Here is a 22,329-nt window from a genome sequence, read left to right on the forward strand (position 1 = left end):
CGAATATTACAAGTGTATGGACTAAATTTGTATAAACTAGCCCTATACCGGATATTACAAGTATATGGACTAAATGTGTATAAACTTGCTCTATACCGGATATTACAATTATATGGACTACTTTGTATAAACTAGCTCTATACCGGATATTACAAGTATATGGACTAAATGTGTATAAACTAGCCCTATACCGGATATTACAATTATATGGACTACTTTGTATAAACTAGCTCTATACCGAATATTACAAGTGTATGGACTAATTTGTATAAACTATTTAGTACCGGATACTTAAAGACGAGTATCGTTGTTTTAAATCCTTTATTAGAAGAATGTCACGTTTCTCTTGTTCCAGTGTCATCATATTCATACAATACAACTGAAGCATGAAATCTAATGCTGCAAAAGTAAAGTAAAACAATGTGATGTAGATATTTCAAAATAAAGAAATATGTTTATAAATCCGAAATCCAAACACAAAATTGTAGACAACACACACAAAATTGTGAGTAGAATTATAGGTATGAGGCAGTAAACATTCACAAAACTATGTTGGAAATTAGCTTCTAAATTCCATGTTTTATAATTCCAAAATAACAGCAAAGGAAATATGAATGGTGGAAATAAAATATTAACAATGTTTCGCGAAGAAATATCGGATGTAGGGGTTGTTGTCGCACTGGTCTTTTTTATCTACTCTTCTTTATACCTGAAATGGCAGTGCTAAGAACTTGTAACTTTTGGTTGTAAATAGCACGAAATCAGGAAGAAATTAAAAACATTTAGTACCATAAACAGAAGGCTCAGATTGTGAGCTCAGCAGTCAAATATATCTTAATAATTCCGAAACATAAAGAGTAAAAAATCGGGAACTTGGGCAGAAAACGACAGAAAATAAGAAAAAAAAGTAAAAAATATATCTTACATAAATTTCAGTATGGAAGGTAAGGTTAACCCCAACGTACTTCGCCCTTAAAATTGCAAAATAATAACAACAAGAAATCAGGACAGAAAGATCCGTGATGCAAATCAGATTTTGGTTGTTGTAAGCATACAGGTTATTTATGCTCTGCCCACCATGAATATCGAAATCAGAATTTGGTTGTTGTAAGCCTAGAGATTTACGTAACTCAGGTGCATAGGAAAGAAAATAAAAACGCCCCATTTTACTTGACAGAGTTAACAAGAGATGTTACTTGGGTTTTTCTGAAGCTTGTAATACTGTTGTAGCTGGTAATGGATCAGAAAATTAAGAAATACAGTGATTATAATTAAACGGCTTATCGAAATGTTCTTGTTGTGATTTAATAAAACAGAAAATGATTGTTCTAGGATGAACTAGCATAAACGTCATACTAAAAATATTAAAAACAATCCACTCTACTGTTCTAGACCATTAAAGAATCTACTCTACAACTTTAGGCACTTAAATCGTCCACTCTACTGCTATAGAAACTTAAACTCTCCACTCTACGGTTCTAGACACATAAACAGTCCACTATACTGTTCTAGACACTTAAACAGTCCACTTTACTGTTCTAGACACTTAAACCGTCCACCCTACAGCTATAGACACTTAAACTGCCCACTCTACTGTTCTAGACACATAAACAGTCCACTATACTGTTCTAGACACTTAAACCGTCCATTATACTACTCTAGACACTTAAACCGTCCACCCTACTGCTCTAGACACTTAAACTGTCCACTATACTGTTCTAGAAGCTTAAACAGTCCACTCTACTGTTCTAGACACTTAAACCGCCCACCTTACTGCTCTAGACACTTAAACCGCCCACCTTACTGCTCTAGACACTTAAACTGTCCATTCTATTGTTCTAGACGCTTAAACCGTCCACTTTACTTTTCTAGAAGCTTAAACAATCCACTCTACTGTTCTAGACACTTAAACAGTCCACCCAAGTACTCTAGACACTTAAACCGTCCACTCAAGTACTCTAGACACTTAAACTGTCCACTCTACTGTTTTAGACACATAAACAGTCCACTCTACTGTTCTAGACACTTAAACCGTCCATTATACTACTCTAGACACTTAAACCGTCCACCCTACTGCTCTAGACACTTAAACTGTCCACTATACTGTTCTAGACGCTTAAACCGTCCACTTTACTTTTCTAGAAGCTTAAACAATCCACTCTACTGTTTTAGACACTTAAACAGTCCACCCAAGTACTCTAGACACTTAAACCGTCCACTCAAGTACTCTAGACACTTAAACCGTCCACTCTACTGTCGTAGACTCTTAAACCTTCCACTCTACTACTCTAGACACTTAAACAGTCCACTCTACTGTTCCAGATACTTAAACCGTCCACTCTTGTCCTCCATACACTTTCATTATTGTCATATAATAGCCGACTGCAGGAATCATTATTTCTATTGCTATCCTTTTTTTTCTTCTGGTATTGTGTGAAAAATAACACTTTATTATAAGCATAGATTTTCATGTAATTCAAAATTCACTTACATGGGAATTTTGATGTTTGCCTATGCAATAATTGAATTTGACGATAACATTTTAAGTAAGGCATTACTTGAAATATTGTGTTAATTTACTTAATGAGGCATTTTTAGTATAGGTGTTGAAAAATGTATGTGTGTGTTTGAATTCACTAATACGAAACAGCTATAGTTTTAAGAAATTGCTCGTACCTTAACTGAATCATCCTCGTAGAGAGGCATGTTCGACTGAAAAAGCTAGCGAGAGAAAGCCAATCTTTATTTTATTACAAATGACAAAAAATAACTTATTTCTTATCCTACGCTGCATACACGTTAATATATATATGAGCAGATAAGCCTGAGATTTAACCTTTTATGGTGGCGTAGAACATTTGTCACATCTTTCCAGACTCGAGCTGCTTACATGAATAATATCTTTCTTCTTGAAGATAGCTATCGTTATTTCCAATACAATCTAGTCTCAGTAAGTTGCGAAATGTAGGTTTTCATCTAATCACAAAACTAATGTATTATGGATAATGTCTCCAATACAGCTGACAGGTTTAATACTTCGAGACCATATGGGGTGTGTTTAGCTTTCTTATTGAATGTCATTTTATACCGAAGAAAATGATATGTGAGAAGGGGCTTATCTTATTAAAGATCCAAGTTATCAGTAGAACCACGGGGAGCTATGTTATGTACCTACAATTTAATATATTGTATCATTTCATTAGTTGTATGTCAATGGCTGGAAATAATAATTCCATATCAGAAGAATTTCGTCTGTACCGAAGAAAGAAACGCTTTACAAATGAATTCAAGAGGGCAACAAAACATATATGATTGATCTACGAAAAATGCATATATTTTATATTTATAAGTTTACATTCTCTAGTGTAGGAGTCAAGTCATATATTTATTCCGCTTCTGGTTAGCATTTTATTCCATTTATTCAACGACTTTAAGACTAAATTGGTGAAATCTCCATGAAGTGACTTCAAGAACATAAGAAAGGTTTAGTTAGTAGGAGGTGACATACCACCAAAACGAATCTAAACCAAGTTTTACACCTAAACAAATACCAACTTCCCACTAAACATTATTTTAATTTTATTCGTAATTTCCACTTCACGTTTAAAATATGTAATTTAAATAAGAATAGCCGATGTTTTTCTTAATTGATCGTATAATTATTTTCCCAAAATGTTGTTGTTTACATCTCAATAAATAAGCTATTTCCTTCGACTTAAGTTTATTACGATATTAATATTCTGCCACTGAACGCTCAAAATATTTCACTGAACATTTTATGATTCTTTTTTAAAGAAATGAATGAAACAGTAAAAGTAGGTAATAATTGCAGACGAAACGTTCTAATTTTTCTCAACAGATGCCTCTGTTATATTATTTTCTTCAAAATATAACAAATACCCTATAACCAGAGTGCTTTCGGAAGGTGGACATTTCTTCTTCAGTAACAAACTGTTTATCCCTGAAGAAGAAAGATTCGCCTTCTGAAAACGCTCTGGTTACAGTTTTCTATCATTTTATATTAAGACTTGTGAAGCCTACATGTTTTTCTGACATCATGAACTTACATCAAAATCGTAGTGAAACTTGAGCATACTAGATTGTGCGATCAACAGTGGCTATCTAAAACTATATATCTTCAAAATTCGTAGTTCGAAATGTCACTAAATGAAGCTTGTTCCTAAAGGTGAATTTTCTTCATGATTTATAACACGATCCCCTACGTAATCAATAGTTACATTGATTTCCTATTAATATATTTAAAAAAATTTCAAGCTGCATAAAGAAATTATTTGCACGGGTATTTCTCGGTATGATAGTATCGACCATGCATATCAGTTTTTGACTGTTTGTTTTAGAATAAGCCGCATTGGGCTACATGCTGTTTTCACCGCGGGGAATCGATCCCCGTACTTTAGCGTTGTAAGTCCATAGACTTACTGCTACACCATTTGGGAACATTAAAAATTGAACAATAAAGCTTGAAGGTGACTAAAAATGTGCAAAGTTCATTGTCTCCCTGTAAGTGTAATGTAGAAATTCTGTTAGTCTAACTCGAATTTCACTTGGTCAAACAACAGATAAATAATGTTGAGAAAAATGTAATGAAATGTCACAAGTTTGGAATTTAATCAGTCTAGATAGCCAAGCTCCTGTCTACTTACCCCTACAATCACAAGTATGAACAACATTAGCTGCTAAGTTGTTATCATAATCTCCGTCGACAGTAACTCTAGGTTTCCCTCTTAGTACAAAGCTTGTTCTGATCCGAAGCTAATATTAGTTAGTCTACAGCTATATCTCTAGTATTTACAGAAATCATATAACATCTGTGTTCTAAACATACTGAAACAAGGCTTAGCTTGTTAAAATTAAATCAGTGAGACCTTACTTAGATCACGTCAACTAAAACCAAATCAAATAACAGTTCATTACAGACTTATATAATTTCTTTCAATGTTAACCCTTGTTAACAGTATCAATTTCTCCATGTGGTTACTTTTAATAAGCTAATTTTAAACAAGTTTCAAATAAGTCACTTTAGATGGCAGGCATAAAGTTTCATTTTAAGATCCGAAGAGTCGATTCAGACTTTCAATCCCAAATTTACATAACAAAATTGCGCTTCTTTATCAATTCAATAATGATAATAAATGTCATTTGTAAGAACTGTTTTGATGACATTAAAATTTAATATTTCGAACGTTCGACTAGTCATCAAAATTATATTTGCCAAATATTCAAAAATCAAAAAGTGTTCTATCAATCTTAATGATTCTTTTCTTTTCCTTACATTTGTGATGACTGAATTATCCACATTATTACAAGTGCTCTGATGACTGACTTGTCCACATTATTACAAGAACTCTCCTAACTGAATTATCCACATTATTACAAATGCTCTTCTGATTGAATTATCCACTTTATTACAAGTGCTCTTCTGATTGAATTATCCACTTTATTATAAGTGCTATGGTGACTGAATTATCTACTTATTACAAGTGCTCTGATGACTGACTTGTCCACAATATTACAAGAACTCTCCTAACTGAATTATCCACTTTATTACAAGTGCTTTGGTGACTGAATTATCTACTTATTACAAGTGCTATGGTGACCAAATTATCCACATTATTACAAGAACTCTCCTGAATGAATTATCCACTTTATTACAAGTGCTATGGTGACTGAATTATCTACTTATTACAAGAACTCTCCTGAATGAATTATCCACATTATGACAAGTGTTCTTCTGATTAAATTATCCACATTATTACAAGTGCTCTGATGACTGAATTATCCACATTATTACAAGTACTCTGATGAATGAATTATCCACATTGTTACAAGAACTCTCCTGACTTAATTGGCCACATGATTACAAGTGCTCTGATGACTGAATTATTCACATTATTACAAGAACTTTCCTGACTGAATTATCCACTTTATTACAAGTGCTTTGGTGACTGAATTATCTACTTATTACAAGTGCTATGGTGACCGAATTATCCACATTATTACAAGAACTCTCTTGAATGAATTATCCAAATTATTACAAGTGCTCTGATGAATGAATTATCCACATTGTTACAAGAACTCTCCTGACTTAATTGGCCACATGATTACAAGTGCTCTGATGACTGAATTATTCACATTATTACAAGAACTTTCCTGACTGAATTATCCACATTATGACAAGTGCTCTTCTGATTGAATTATCCACAGTATTACAAGTGCTCTGATGACTAAATTATCCACATTATTACAATAACTCTCCTGACTGACTTCTCCACATTATTACAAAAACTCTCCTGACTGAATTGTCCACATTAGGACAAGTGCTCTGATGACTGAATTATCCACATTATTATAAGAACTCTCCCGACTGAATTGTCCACATTATTACAAGAACTCTCCTGACTGAATTGTCCACATTATGACAAGTGCTCTTCTGATTGAATTATCCACATTATTAAACATTCTCTGATGACTGAATTATCCACATTATTACAGGTGCTCTGATGACCTAATTATCCACATTTTAAAAAATTATCTGATGACTGAATTATCCACATTATTAGAAGAACTCTCCTGACTGAATTGTCCACATTATTACAACTGCTCTGATGACTGACTTGTCCACAGTATTACAAGTGCTTTGATGACTGAATTATCCACATTATTAAAAGTGAAGTTCTGTGATGATTGAATTGTTCACGCTATTACAAGTGCTGTGATGACTGAATTATCAACATTATTAAAAGTGAAGTGCTCTAATGACTGACTTGTCCACAGTATTACAATTGCTTTGATGATTGAATTATCCACATTATTAAAAGTAAAGTTCTGTGATGACTGAATTGTCCACACTATTACAAGTGCTGTGATGACTGAATTGTCCACATTATTACAATTGCTTTGATGATTGAATTATCCACATTATTAAAAGTAAAGTTCTGTGATGACTGAATTGTCCACACTATTACAAGTGCTGTGATGACTGAATTATCAACATTATTAAAAGTAAAGTGCTCTTATGACTGAATTGTCCACATTATTACAAGTGCTTTCCCACCTAAAGGGAATTGAGTCAAACGTATCTTACGCTGTAAAAGCATTAAAAAATAGAGGAAAAAAGAGGTTTCCCCCCTATTAGCAAGCTACTTTTCAGGAGATACTATGCCATTATAACGAATACAAAAAGCTTTGTACAGACTAGAGATAGAAACAGTTATATTCCTTGTGCCTTGCTACACTGTATAGTTATCGGACATTATAAAAGTAATATCAGTTGAGAGAGCTAATAGTTAGAGAAGCGGATAATAATTTTTGTACTAGTGGTTTTTAAATATTATAGAGTTAATAAGTAGAAAAGCCGACATTGATACCCGTGTAGTAGCTTTTGAATATTATAGAATAAATATTATTAAAAAACGGACACTGATATCCGTACTAGTAGCTTTTGGATATTATAGGGTTAATAAGTAGAAAAGTGGACACTGATATCCGTACTATTAGCTTTTGGATATATTAGAGTTAATAAGTAGAAAAGCGGACATTGATATCCGTACTATTAGCTTTTGGATATTATAGAGTTATTAAGTAGAAAAGCGGACACTAATATCACTACTAGTAGCGTTTGGATATTACAGAGTTGATAAGTAGAAAAACGCACACTGATATCCGTACTAGTAGCTTTTGGATATTATAGAGTTAATAAGTAGAAAACGGACACTGATATCCGTACTGGTAGCTCTTGGATATTACAGAGTTAATAAGTAGAAAAGCAGACACTGATATCCGTTAATAGTAGCTTTTGAATAATATAGCAACTTATTCGTCTCATATTTCATACGTTATTTCAAAATGATAATTTTAAATATAACAATTAATGGATTACATAATCTATAAACGTCTGTAATTTATTGTATGACGGATGTGGTCTCCTTGTGGTAAATCTCAGGGCTTATATTGCTAAAACTGGGTTTCGATGCTCGCAATGACTATGACACTGATAGAACGGTGTGTAACTTTAGGCTTAAGAAGAACCGAAATGCGTAAGAATATTTAGGTTTTCAATATAATTATCTTTTTCATCAGGTTGAAACTATATACACGAAAATTGTTTATATTATAATAATTGTTTATGTTATGATAGTTGTTTAAATTATAATAACTGTTTATATTATGACAGTCGTTTATATTATAATAATTGTTTATATTATGATAGTCGTTTATATTATAATAATCGTTTATATTATAATAGTTGTTTATTTTATAATAATTGTTTATGTTATGATAGTCGTTTATATTATAATAATCGTTTATATTATAATAGTTGTTTATATTATAATAATCGTTTATACTATAATAGTTGTTTATTTTATAATAATTGTTTATGTTATGATAGTTGTTTATATTATAATAATTGTTTATATTATGATAGTCGTTTATATTATAATAATCGTTTATATTATAATAGTTGTTTATATTATAATAATTGTTTATATTATGATAGTCGTTTATATTATAATAATCGTTTATATTATAATAGTTGTTTATTTTATAATAATTGTTTGTGTTATGATAGTTGTTTATTTTATAATAATTGTTTATATTATGATAACTTTTATATTATAATTATAGTTTATATTATGATTTTTATTATATTTTATGAAAAGTTTCGTGCGTTTAGTTTGTTTGTTTTTAATTATGCACAAACCTATACAAGGGCTATCTGTGCTCTGCCCACCACGGGTCTAAACCCGAATTCTAGCGTTGTAAGCCCTCAGACATGCCGCTGTGCCACTGGGGGCGAAATAGGGATAAGAGAAATTGCTGTTAAATAAAACATTATATATTTACATAAAACGTTGCACCGTGTTTGTTGTGGTACGTTTTAATATTCACACTAACGCTTTACTCATGTAAGTTTAAAGTATTATTTTATATAACTCTGTACATTTTCACTCTTTCAGTAATATATATAATTAAAAAAAGAATTATTCATATGCATATAACTTTCCTCAATTTTACAGTTGAAGCCATATTTAATATATATATATTTACTCGTCGCAATACTTGAACAAGACAAAGCTGAGAAGCTAGAACTATATATATGTATATGTTATGAAAATAGTCTGACGTTTTCTGTTCGATTTAACTTTGCTTCCCCACTGGCGAAGAAAGTACAATAACTCAAGAAATAAACTCATCAAAAAGTGCGTGTAATTAAGGTGTACGTTCTTTGGAAGTTCCGGGCATACAGATGGTTCTGTCACCCAGCCAACCGGCTTGATGGCTCGAAACGTAAAACACAAACCTGGGAAATGCTCTATGAAAATTCAATTTTTCTGTAAACTGGGAGGTAAACGTGAATGATATGGTAAACATTCTAATTATAGCTTTTTAAAGAAACCAGGGTCGCCTGGCTCTGATCTTTTACTTTGATATGTTCGACTTTAAAAACGTTCTCTACAATTTATCGGATGATATTTGAATTTCCTTCCAGATAGAAATCATGAAATCATAATGACGGCAACCAATACTTACACTACTTAAGGTGAAAAACCCAAACATGTTCTAAAGAATCTATAACGTATGAAAGTGTTGTTAAGGAATGAGAGACATATTACTACGATAGACGAAAAAACAAGTTTTCTATTCATCTATGTATTAAATAATCTATCTAACTAACCTGTGTAACCTGTTAATTTGACATAAGCGTAATAACTACAGATTTTAATGAGGTATATTTTGAGCGAAAATTTTCCTACAAACATACGGTAAGGTAGAATAAAAAAATTATGTGAGGTTCGGATGCAATACTGGTTTCAAACTACTGTGATATATAGGCCTATTCCTCCCATGTGTCAGATGGGTACGTTTCTCTAGTGTTATGTGAACTAAACAAAAGTTTATTATCCCAAACTAACCTGCCATACCTAAGATATAACTAGCCTCTTCTGATTCGCGAATATATGTATATGGTCGTCGCCAACAGCTACACATGGACTGTATGAACAAAGTGTTCCTAATTTAAAATAAAGGGAAAGTAGATACTCAACAGCACTCAGCGCATAGGCTGCTCTGATCGAAAAATGGGATTTGATTGTCACTCTTATAACACACCCACAATCGTTCATTGATTGGAGTGTCAATCACATAATTTTAGTTTATGAGTACCAACCCATAGTTCGGTACATAGGTTTGTATCATTCTAACTAATGGCCCAAGTTTGACTTGGTGAGATGCGTTTTGAAAGTTTTATATTAAACATTTTATGCACGATTTGTTTGGTTTTTGTCACAAATATAAAACAAATGTTAAAAACGTAAGGGTATTACAATAAATTATGTTACAACTGTAAGAATATTACAATAGATCTTGTTACAACCGTAAGTGTATTACAATATATTTTGTTACAACTGTAAGGGTATTATAATAAATCTTGTTACAACCGTAAGGGTATTAGAATAGATCTCGCTGCAACAGTAAGAGTATTACAATAAATATTGTTACATTTGTTACAACCGTAAGGGCATTGCAACTGATCTTGTTACAACCGTAAGGGTATTACAATAAATATTGTTACAACTGTAAGAGTATTACAATAGATCTTGTTATAACGCAATTGCACTACAATATACCTTGTTACAACCGTAAGGGTATTACAATAAATGTTGTTACAACCGTAAGTGTATTACAATAGATCTTTTTACAACCGTAAGGATATTAGAATATATTTTGTTACAACCGTAATTGCACTACAATATACCTTGTTACAACAGTAATTGCAATACAATATACCTTGTTACAAACGTAAGGGTATTAGAATAGTTTTGTTACAACGGTAAGGGTATTACAATAGATCTTGTTACAACCGTAAGGGTATCAAAATAGTTTTGTTACAACGGTAAGGGTATTACAATAGATCTTGTTACATTGAAAGATAAATCATTCACATACTAGAACTGTGTACAACTGTGTAAGATACTTATTTAGGCAAAGAACTATGCATTGTGTACGTACAGATTACTCTGTCTTTACTCTTATTTCTGACATAGAACAAATAAAGTGACACAGGTATTGTTAACTCTGGTTTCATCCCAAGCTTATAGTAACACAGGTATTCTTAATTCTGGTTTCATCCCAAGCTTACAGTGACACAGGTATTCTTAACTCTGGTTTCATCCAAGCTTACAGTGACACAGGTACTATTAACTCTGGTTTCATCCAAAGCTTACAGTGAGACGGGTATTCTTAACTCTGATTTCATCGAAACTTACAGTAACAGACGTAATCTTAACTCGGTTTCATCGGAAGTTTACAGTAACAGACGTACTCTTAACTCGGTTTCATCGGAAGTTTACAGTGACAAGTGTATTATTAACTATGGTTTCATCTCAAGTATACAGTAACACAGGTATTCTTAACTCTGGTTTCATCACAAGCTTACGGAAACACATATTCTTAACCCTTGTTTCATCCCAAACATAAGAATGGCCAAAAGGTCGTGGAACAGACAGGGGGGTTGATTATCTTTGTAAAAAGGGTTGAAAGAAATGGAAAAACAAGAACACCTGATTTTAACTGACTACAAACGAAACGTTTATTCAAATGGAAAAAACACCTACTCAATTTATATTTATATTCACTTGTGTGTATAGCCACTCGGAACCAGTTAGATAATGACTGACATTACTGAAAGTTGAAAATAAGATTTAACTGTACGAATGATAAGATGAAACTGGCCATAATTAACTGCTTCATCATAGCTGCTAATTAAGCCAGTTATCATTGGATAAACATGTCAGTGACAGGGCTCTAACGAATAGTGACGTCACAAGAAACAAACTAGATTGGCAACAGCTACAGACGGGTGTGAAAACTCTAAAGTAGATATTATAGGTGGTTAATGTGAAACGACCCAAGAAAAACTACTGTTTTAGAAATAAAATGACTTTTTATAAAATTAGTGGACATGTTATCAAAAATAAAATACAAATAATGGCCCCAAAAGCATGGCACATCGCCCTCAAAAAATAGTAATTCAAAACACTACGATTATATTTATTTTATAAATCATAACTAACTATCAACAAAATTAACTATTAAATTTATCATCAATTAAATTTTACTTTTGCAATAAAATTAAACTTCAAATGTTTTAGTACAAAGTAACACATTCAAAATCGAGAAAAAAAGATCCAAATTATGATAGTCTAGAACAGAAATAAGAAAAGTTGGCTAGAAAAATGAGGTAGGACTATTTTAGGGTAAAAGTTGGTAATGTATTTACTTTGTGAATTGAGTATGTTTAACCTGAAAATCTGGGTTACCGAATTTTCTTTCTTCTCTGCTCCCCAGTGGCTTAGCGGTAAGTATGTAGGCTTACAACGCTAAAACTCGAGTTTCGATACCTGTCGTGGGCAGAGAACAGATAGCCCATTGTGAAGCTTGTGCTTAACAACAACAAAATCAATATTTTTCCTCTAAAGGGCTCTGATTTCTAGCTGTTGTTTACAGTGTATCAATACTTTACACATGGAATGATGATATTATACTAACACTAAATATATTAATTTACCAAACTTACCACTTGATGTTAGCAAAATAGTTCATCATGACTGAATATTATACATAGGAACTTTATAAAGCAGGTGTTGTAGCAGATACTTTGATAGAAACACGTGCTTCTACACACACATAATCAGATATTTCATTTTGTTGCGTTAACACGAATTGGCTTATTCTTTTTATATATTTATATAGCAGTCCACGTGTTACACAATCCACGAATGGTAGCCAGTGACAAGATTGACACTGACTATATCGGAATACCGTAGTAAAGACGTCATTACTCTGCATACGTACTATTACAGAAGTTTGTTACAACAGTTTCAATTGTATAGTTGGTTTGGCTATAATACAAGGAGATACAGTACTGCTACATTTAACCGACAGATATAAAGTAGAACCAAGAGTTAAATGTGTAAAGTAACTAATTTAGTTTCCTCATTTTTAATTAAATAAGAATCAAACATACATGTATTATAATAAAAGATCGTGTCTGCGGATCTGTGTGTCTACGTGTGTGTGACCGCCATAACTTCAAGAGCAAAGAACCCAGAAACCTAACATTTTGCACCCATACTAAGTGGACTCTGAGGGTTTGCAACTGGGTATTATTTCTTATCTACGTGCGTGCTTACATGCCCGTGAGCATCTTTTTATGTGAAAAACCACATAGAAAAAAGTGTGCACGTGCGTGCGCGCATGTGCATCTTTTTAACTAGGCAAGCTAGCGAAAACCACATAGAAAAAAGTGGTTCCTTATATTACAAATAGAAATCACAGATAGACATACACGCACATGTGTGCGTGCACACATGCGTGTCAGTTTATGTATGACCATAGCTCCAAGAGGAAAGAACCTAGAAACCTTAAATTTTGCACTCATACTAAGTGAAACCTGAGTGTGTGCATCTGTACATTTTAATGAGGCACGCTAGCAAAAAAAAACACATAGAAAAGAAGTAGTTCCTTATATTACAAAATACTGAGTGGACTCTGAGGGTGTGCACCTGGGTATTATTACTTATTTTATCTACATGCGTGCGCATCTTTTTGATGAGACAAGCTAGCGAAAAACTACATAGAAAATAAGTGGTTCCTTTCATTACAAAAGGCCCGGCGTGGCCAGGTGGTTGGGGCGCTCGACTCGCAATCTACGGGTCGCGGGTTCGAATCCCAGACACACCAAATGTACTCGCCCTTTCTGCCATGGGAGCGTTATAATGTTACGGTCAATCCCACTATTCGTTGGTAAAAGAGTAGTCCATGAGTTGGCGGTGGATGGTGATGACTAGCTGCCTTCCCTCTAGTCTTACACTGCTAAATTAAGGACGGCTAGCACAGATAGCCCTCGTGTAGCTTTGCGAAAAATTCAAAACAACCAACCAAGCAACCAATCATTACAAAAGTGGATCCGAAGGCAGTAAACCTGGGTATTATATTACTTATGTTATCCACGTGCGCGCTCGCATCTTTTTAATGTTTTTATGTTTCTAGGAAATAAAAATGTTTAAAATATTTTAGACTGTTCTTCTATGCTAAAATAGGTTCAGAATACAAACACTGATATAGCCATCTAGAATATATCAACCTAATAACTCGAGCGAAGCCGGCTACTTTCGCTAGTATTAAATAAAGCCCATATATATATATATATATAATTGTTTGAAGATAATCGCCTGTAAATGCACAAAAAATTGTGGAAATACCGTCTTAGTTGTAACGGAGAACGAGGAGGACAGAAATATGAGAAATAATAGATAAGGAGAGGGAAGTAAATAAATCCTTTACATACATATTTTAGCTGCATTGCAATACATGTCTTAGCTATATTGTCAGATACATGTTTTAGATGTATTATTATTATTACATAAATGTTTTAGCTATATTGTTAAATATATGTTTTAGCTGTATTATTACATAGATGTTTTAGCTGCATTGTAATACGTATTTTAGCTGTATTGTTACATACAAGTTTTAGTTGCATTGCAATACGTGTTTTAGCTGTATTGTTACATACATGTTTTAGGTGTATTGTTACGTACATGTTTTAGTTGTTTTGTATTATATATTTTAGCTGTATTGTTACATATATGTTTTAGCTGTGTTGTAATATATATATTTTAGATGTATTGTTACATATATGTTTTAGCTGTGTTGTAATATATATATTTTAGCTGTATTGTTACACACACATGTTTTATCTCTATTGTTATATACATGTTTTAGCGCTATTGTAATATATATGTTAGCTCTATTGTTACATACGTGTTTTAGCTCTATCGTAATTTAGTGGTGTGAGCTTGGAAGTATGGAAGATTAATTGATATTTTTTTATGTTTATACTTTTTTGAAACCTTTTGTCAATAAGTGAAATTCACCAGTTGTAAATTTGTAGAAAATCAATAGTTTACAACTTTTACACAAACAGAATTTGGGTGTTCACCTTTTTATTGTTTGGTTTGAAAGAACACTATGTGATTTTTTCCTAAATACATATACGTTTATAAATCAACAGTATTCGGCTATTCCAATTTTCTACAAACACCACTACCACGATTAAAAACACATAATTTTCATAATAGGTAGCTATGTAACAGTATATTAATTTAAAGTCAAAATGCAAATTGATACTACAAATAACTAAAAATGAAACAAATTTCTAGCAAACACTTGTTTCTTGAAATAATATACGCTAATATCTGTTTGTTTATTTTAATTTATAGACCGAATTTTTAGAATTATGCAATGAAAACGAATGACGTATTTTGCCTCAAACGTTGATATTAAAATAAATATATAATAATAATAAATCCGTCACAATTGTTGTTCATTTATACTTCAATAATGATTAGCGGGTATAAATATTCATGATGTTGGAAAACATCTAGAAGTCTTGATAGAAATGAATAAAAAACTCTAAAACCCGACCGCTTTCGAAAGATGGGATTTTCTTCTTCAGGGTCAAAATGGGAATTAATATTTAATGTTTGAAAATAATTACAATATTTTATCTTATTATTTACTCTAGCTTAAATAGAATCTTAACATTATGTCTTATCAATAGTCAAAGGTAATAAAATAACCTACTGACTAATAGAACCTTAACATTATGTCTTACTAATAGTCGAAAGTAAATAAAATAACCTACTGACTAATAGAACCTTAACGGTGTGTCTTATCAATAGTCAAAAGTAAATAAAATAACCTACTGACTAATAGAACATTAACGGTGTGTCTTATCAATAGTCAAAAGTAAATAAAATAACCTACTGACTAATAGAACCTTAACATTATGTCTTATCAATAGTCAAAAGTAAATAAAATAACCTACTGACTAATAGAACCTTAACATTATGTCTTACTAATAGTCAAAGGTAATAAAATAACCTACTGACTAATAGAACCTTAACAGTGTGTCTTACTAATAGTAAAAGATAATAAATTACCCTACTGACTAATAGAACCTTAACAGTACGTCTTATCAATAGTCAAAGGAAATAAAATAACCTACTGACTAATAGAACCTTAACAGTATGTCTTATCAATAGTCAAAGGTAATAAAATAACCTACTGACTAATAGAACCTTAACATTATGTCTTATCAATAGTCAAATGTAATAAAATAACCTACTGACTAATAGAACATTAACATTATGTCTTATCAATAGTCAAAGGTAATAAAATAACCTACTGACTAATAGAACCTTAACAGTATGTCTTACTAATAGTCAACAGTAAATAAAATAACCTACTGACTAATAGAACCTTAACATTATGTCTTACTAATAGTCAAAAGTAAATAAAATAACCTACTGACTAATAGAACCTTAACAGTATGTCTTACTAATAGTCAACAGTAAATAAAATAACCTACTGACTAATAGAACCTTAACATTATGTCTTACTAATAGTCAAAAGTAAATAAAATAACCTACTGACTAATAGAACCTTAACAGTATGTCTTATCAATAGTCAAAGATAATAAAATAACCCACTGACTAATAAAACCTTGACAGTATGTCATACTAATAGTCAAAGGTAATAAAATAACCTATTGACTAATAGAAACTTAACAGTGTGTCTTACTAATAGTCAAAGGTAATGAAAAACACCTACTCACTAATAAAACATTAACAGTATGTCTTATCAATAGTCAAAGGTAATAAAATAACCTACTGACTAATAGAACCTTGACAGTATGTCTTATCAATAGTCAAAGGTAATAAAATAACCTACTGACTAATAGAACCATAACAGTATGTCTTACTAATAGTCAAAGGTAATAAAAACCTACTGACTATTCTTTACATGAACAATTGAAGACTAAACAATTCTAATGATGATGATTTATCTTCAGTATAATCTACCTAATGAAGCCAAGCTAACTTGATTAGACATTTCAGTTTTAAACTTTAACATATCACTAAGACTAACTTCCTGAGATTATCTCAGAAGTGACAGGAAACATCTCGGGTTGTTAATGCATAGCTTGGAATTAAACAACATGAAATTTACGTTCTAGTAGACAGAGATAATCTGATCTATTCGTGATTTTTCAAATGTCCTCTTTAAATTGGAAAATCTTTCTTTTCTTTATTACGTATGTTATATCTAATATCTTTGACAATAAATATAACGAAAAAGTATACTGTCTTTTGGAATCAGTTGAGATGTGAATTCTCCAAACTCGAAAACAGTCACACTGAATTTATTTATCATTCTGATCATCACACTACATCTCACTTAACTTCAATCGATTCCGTCGTTCAAGGTTCAGTCTTATAATATTGTTTTAGATATAATACTAGGTTTAAAACTATACTCAAAGACCGTTTTAAAAATCATGTTGTAATTTTCAATCTTAAATAAGTTATGTGAAAGTTCTGAACTTAAGAATACTTCTTTGGCTTTAAGTCTGTATATTTTAGAGCAAACTACACTACGGGTAATCTACGCGGATATAGTGACCTTCTGTTCATGTTAAGATGTTTTGTTAAAGATTCACGGATATAGCAACCTTCTGTTCATGTTAAGATGTGTTGTTAAAGATTCACGGATATAGCGACCTTCTGTTCATGTTAAGATGTTTTGTTAAAGATTCACTGATATAGCAACCTTCTGTTCATGTTAAGATGTTTTGTTAAAGATCCACGGATATAGCAACCTTCTGTTCATGTTAAGATGTTTTGTTAAAGATTCACGGATATAGCAACCTTCTGTTCATGTTAAGATGTTTTGTTAAAGATTCACGGATATAGCAACCTCCTTGTTCATGTTATTCAACATTCAGGACGGGAATCTTGAGCGTATTTTAAGTGATTTATTTATAAAAATTTTAAACGGGACGGATTTTTTTATATATAAAGGAAAACTGAAACTGAGTAGGACTCGAACCCGTGTCTCTATTTGCCGTCCGACCTCAGTTTTCACTTCTTCGGAAAAACTTTCAATTTCTTATAATGATTAAAATCCTGTTTTAATCTTCAATTTTAAATAAATTAAAAAGCAACAACCTAAAGATAAAACTGTGTGGATGATACTTACGTCAACTCTGACGCCACCAAGCGGAAGAAACTGCCCAGGAGGCCAGTCGTTAGGAACGTAACGGTAAAATTCAACGTCATCCTTGTACCACTTTACCGAGTACAGTGTGTCACCGTTCAAGTCAAAACTACAGGTGAGCTCCACCTCTTGACCCACGACAGTCGGTGATGGAACGTCCAACATCACCAACTGTAGAGCGGTGGCAGGAGAAATGACTGGACAAAACCATGAAACAAGGGTCAGTAAATATTCCTCAAAGTCTTGATTTCAGCTCAATAAAACTGACAATATCATGGCTATTAAATTCTAATAAACATTAAAAATAAATCTACAAAAACATGTATATGTCTTTCAACAATTATCTATAAATACCAGATAAAACAAATGATAAAAATAATTGGTAAATAAAACAATTTAACAACCAAGTTCTTAATCCAATCCGGCACACTCGTAAACATATATATGACTGACCATAGGTATTGGAATACATTTGTTCAAAGTTGAAAATATTATCTTTATATCAAACCTTAACAATGGAATCAATTAGTAGTGCGTGTTTCGGTGATTAAGTGTACAAATTACTACTTTTCTTTAAAGACAAAAAATATGTTATTTGGCACTAAAAGTTGGTATTAATTTGTTGGTTTTCCCACCAGTGGCACAGAGGTTATAATATACTTGGATTAGTGTCTACTGGTGAACAGTCACAACGTATAATAATCCCAAGAGGTTATAATATACTTGGATTAGTGTTTACCAGTGAACAGTCACAACGTATAATAATCCCAAGAGGTTATAATATACTTGGATTAGTGTTTACCAGTGAACAGTCACAACGTATAATAATCCCAAGAGGTTATAATATACTTGGATTAGTGTCTACTGGTGAACAGTTACAACGTATAATAATCCCAAAAAGGTTATAATATACTTCGCACATTAAGAGTTTAACCACCTTAGAGATAAAATCTTTATATTAGCTCTAGTTGTTATTGGAAGCCTTTTTTAATATAAACAACTTGGAAATATTAAACTAGTTATTGTGAAACTCATATAACTGAATGGTTAGGTTGAAACCTAATTATGACTATTTATAGATTTAGGTACTGGTACGGGTGTTAATCAAGCGCTGCATGCGTATTATTTAGTACGACCTTTGATACATCATTTCTATACCATTGTCTCTTTCATACAACCTGGCATGACCTGCTGATTATGAGGCTCAACTTCAATCTGCTGGTTCCAGAATCGAAACCCGTCCTCTAATGTACTCACCTTTTCAGACGTTACCATCAATCCCACTATTTGATGGTAAATAGTAGCCCAAGAGTTGGCTGTGAGTGATGTTGATTAGCTACCTCCCTCTAGTCTATCATTTCAGCACAGCGCGTAACTGAGCTTGTAATTAAAACAACAATAACTGTTTTAACTTACACACATTGTTCAAAGGTTGGTCACAGAACTATTTTCTTCTCACCCCACCTCTTTCGTCTTCGCCTTGTATCAATTAAGCATCCACTGTGACATCATAATTTGGCACAATATATAACGAAGTTACATGATAAGGTTTGTTTGTGCCACTAGGGAGCTACGTGATAAGGAATCGGTTATTTAGAAAACAGAATGTTGCAATCGTTTTTTCTAACTCAGACGAACGCTACTGAATTTGAAAGGAAGTTTCATTACTCCAAAGTTTTAACTCATAAGTTGGATACAGAAGAGTGCATACAATTTTGCTTCCTAATATAGATATCAACTTCACAGAGAGCTAATTATAATTCCTAGAAAAGTTTGACCTGATGATAAGTAGTTCAAATGAACAGTTTTATTACCCATTTTACGATCCAGATGTTTTCATAGTAAGAAGTAATTCCGTTTAAATGGCCGTTAAAAGCAGATGTCGAAATCATGTCACTCACTAGTAATTACTTTTTGGCGTGCGATTACCTGTATCTTATGTAATAGAGATTCCATCTTTGGTTCTTTTGTTACCCAGCAACTAAAACTTTCCATTACTTTACGTGTCTTCCTAATGGCTAGAACAACAGCCTTGTAACATAGCTGCAACGAAGAAGTATCACTAAATAAAAACTACGATAAATAAGTTTATAGCTTATTGGAGCTGTTGGTGTTCAGCAAACCATCGAATGCAATTGAAACATTTAAGGTTCATTTAAGGAATTTCTATGTATACTTCAGCTACTTTTTTCATTACTATTCCCGGAAAGACATCTGATGGCTTGTTTACTTTGATGGACTATCCACTGAGCTAGACAACTAATCACTTTAACTTTTTAAAACAGATTCTAACAAGAACAACACTTCTCTCAAGCTACGCTAGTTGGGAGGGGAAAATAAAACACCGACACCAGAGACGGGTTTTTAATCGAGGAAATGATCATCGTTGTCTAACAGGAACAACATTTTACTCAAGCTACACTAGTTGGGAGGGGAAAAAACACCGACACCAACTCAAGCTACGCTAGTTGGGAGGGAAAAAACACCGACACCAGAGATGGGATTACAATCGAGGAAATGATCATCGTTGTCTAACAAGAACAACATTTTACTCAAGCTACACTAGTTGGGAGGGGAAAAAAACACCGACACCAACTCAAGCTACGCTAGTTTGGAGGGAAAAAACAAAACACTGACACCAGAGATAGGTTTTTAATCGACGAAATGATCGTCGTTGTCTAACAAGAACAACACTTCACTCAAGCTACGCTAGTTGGGAGGGGAAAAAACACCGACACAAACTCAAGCTACGCTAGCTGAGAGGGGGAAAAACAAAACACTGACACCAGAGAGGATTTTTTTAATCAGTTTTCGTAGGCTAATTTTACAACGCCTGCTTTTTTATGACGTTTCTTCTTTTCTCTTTGAGTCATGCCCTGGTATTTATGGCATTCGACTCATAATCTGCAGGTCGGGGATTCGAATCGAGTCATCCAGCATACTCCCCATTTTAGCTGGGACGACATTAGAATGTGACAGTCAATCCTACTATTGGTTAGTAACGAGTAGCCCAAGAATTGCAGGTGGGTGGTGTTAACTAGCAGCCTTCCCTCTAGTCTAACATTTCAAAATTACAGAAGGGCTAGCGCAGCGTAGCTCTGCGCAAAATTCAAGAATTCAACAAACAAGCTCTGAGTCATTCTAATTACTTGATCTAAGACGAGACTTTTGGTGAAATATATTTACCATCTTAAAAAGTTATTTACCTTTCATTACGTTGTTATGAGATTAGGAATGGTTAACTAAATGATACAATGGATAGCATACAATAATTTAGGTATGACTTTACAATAAAGTGACGTTTAGTTTAAGTTAATATACCAGAAACAATGTGTGGAATTTGCTAAGACACTTTCAAAATACTATGAGCTAAAATGTTGTTTTAACATATCTGATCAAAACATTTTATACTTACGATAAAAGTCAGGTTAAAATAAAGGAATCATCTGTAAAGATATGACATTAAAAAAAGACGAGATATGTAAAAGGCTAAGCTCTGTAAATTTTTAACGTAAAACTGTATAAACTACACAGGAACAAAATTATAAAACTTGGTACTTTTTATATTCCCGACGTTACTGGTTTTTCCAGTTTTAATAAAAAAAAAGGGAGCTTAACTTACAGCTTATACATAAAGAATTTTACATGGTTTGTCCGTTTTATAAAACTTGGCATTTTTGAGATCTCATCCTTATAAGGCTGACACCTTTTGTATAATTTGATTATTTTTTCCATGAAAATGTGTTAATCAGATACCACAGTTTTTCGTTTTGACAAGCAATACGTATATATTCAGTAAATGGGACTAACTCTTTGACAAGCAATACGTAGATATTCTGTACATAGGACTAACTCTTTGACAAGCAATACGTATAAATTCAGTAAATGGGACTAACTCTCTGACAAACAATACGTAGATATTCTGTACGTAGGACTAACTCTTTGACAAGCAACACGTAGATATTCTGTACATAGGACTAGCTCTTTGACAAACAATACGTAGATATTCTGTACGTAGGACTAACTCTTTGACAAGCAATACGTAGATATTCTTTACATAGGACTAACTCTTTGACAAGCAATACGTAGATATTCTTTACATAGGACTAACTATTTGACAAGCAATACGTGGATATTCTGTACATAGGACTAACTCTTTGACAAGCAATACGTATTTTTTCAGCAAAT

At 32.6% G+C, this 22,329-nt stretch overlaps 1 protein-coding gene across 1 annotated transcript in view; it reads right to left on the reverse strand.

The window, feature by feature from the left end:
- LOC106463027 overlaps nucleotides 1–22,329 on the reverse strand; it is a 94,118-nt gene that overhangs the window by 54,393 nt on the left and 17,396 nt on the right. Inside the window, exon 2 of the mRNA XM_022390437.1 lies at nucleotides 18,124–18,338. Coding sequence (XP_022246145.1) covers nucleotides 18,124–18,338 — 215 coding nt within the window. The remainder of the gene's footprint in view (nucleotides 1–18,123; nucleotides 18,339–22,329) is intronic.

The sequence above is a fragment of the Limulus polyphemus genome, unplaced genomic scaffold, assembly GCF_000517525.1.
Source record: "Limulus polyphemus unplaced genomic scaffold, Limulus_polyphemus-2.1.2 Scaffold1305, whole genome shotgun sequence".
Lineage (NCBI taxonomy): Eukaryota > Metazoa > Arthropoda > Merostomata > Xiphosura > Limulidae > Limulus > Limulus polyphemus.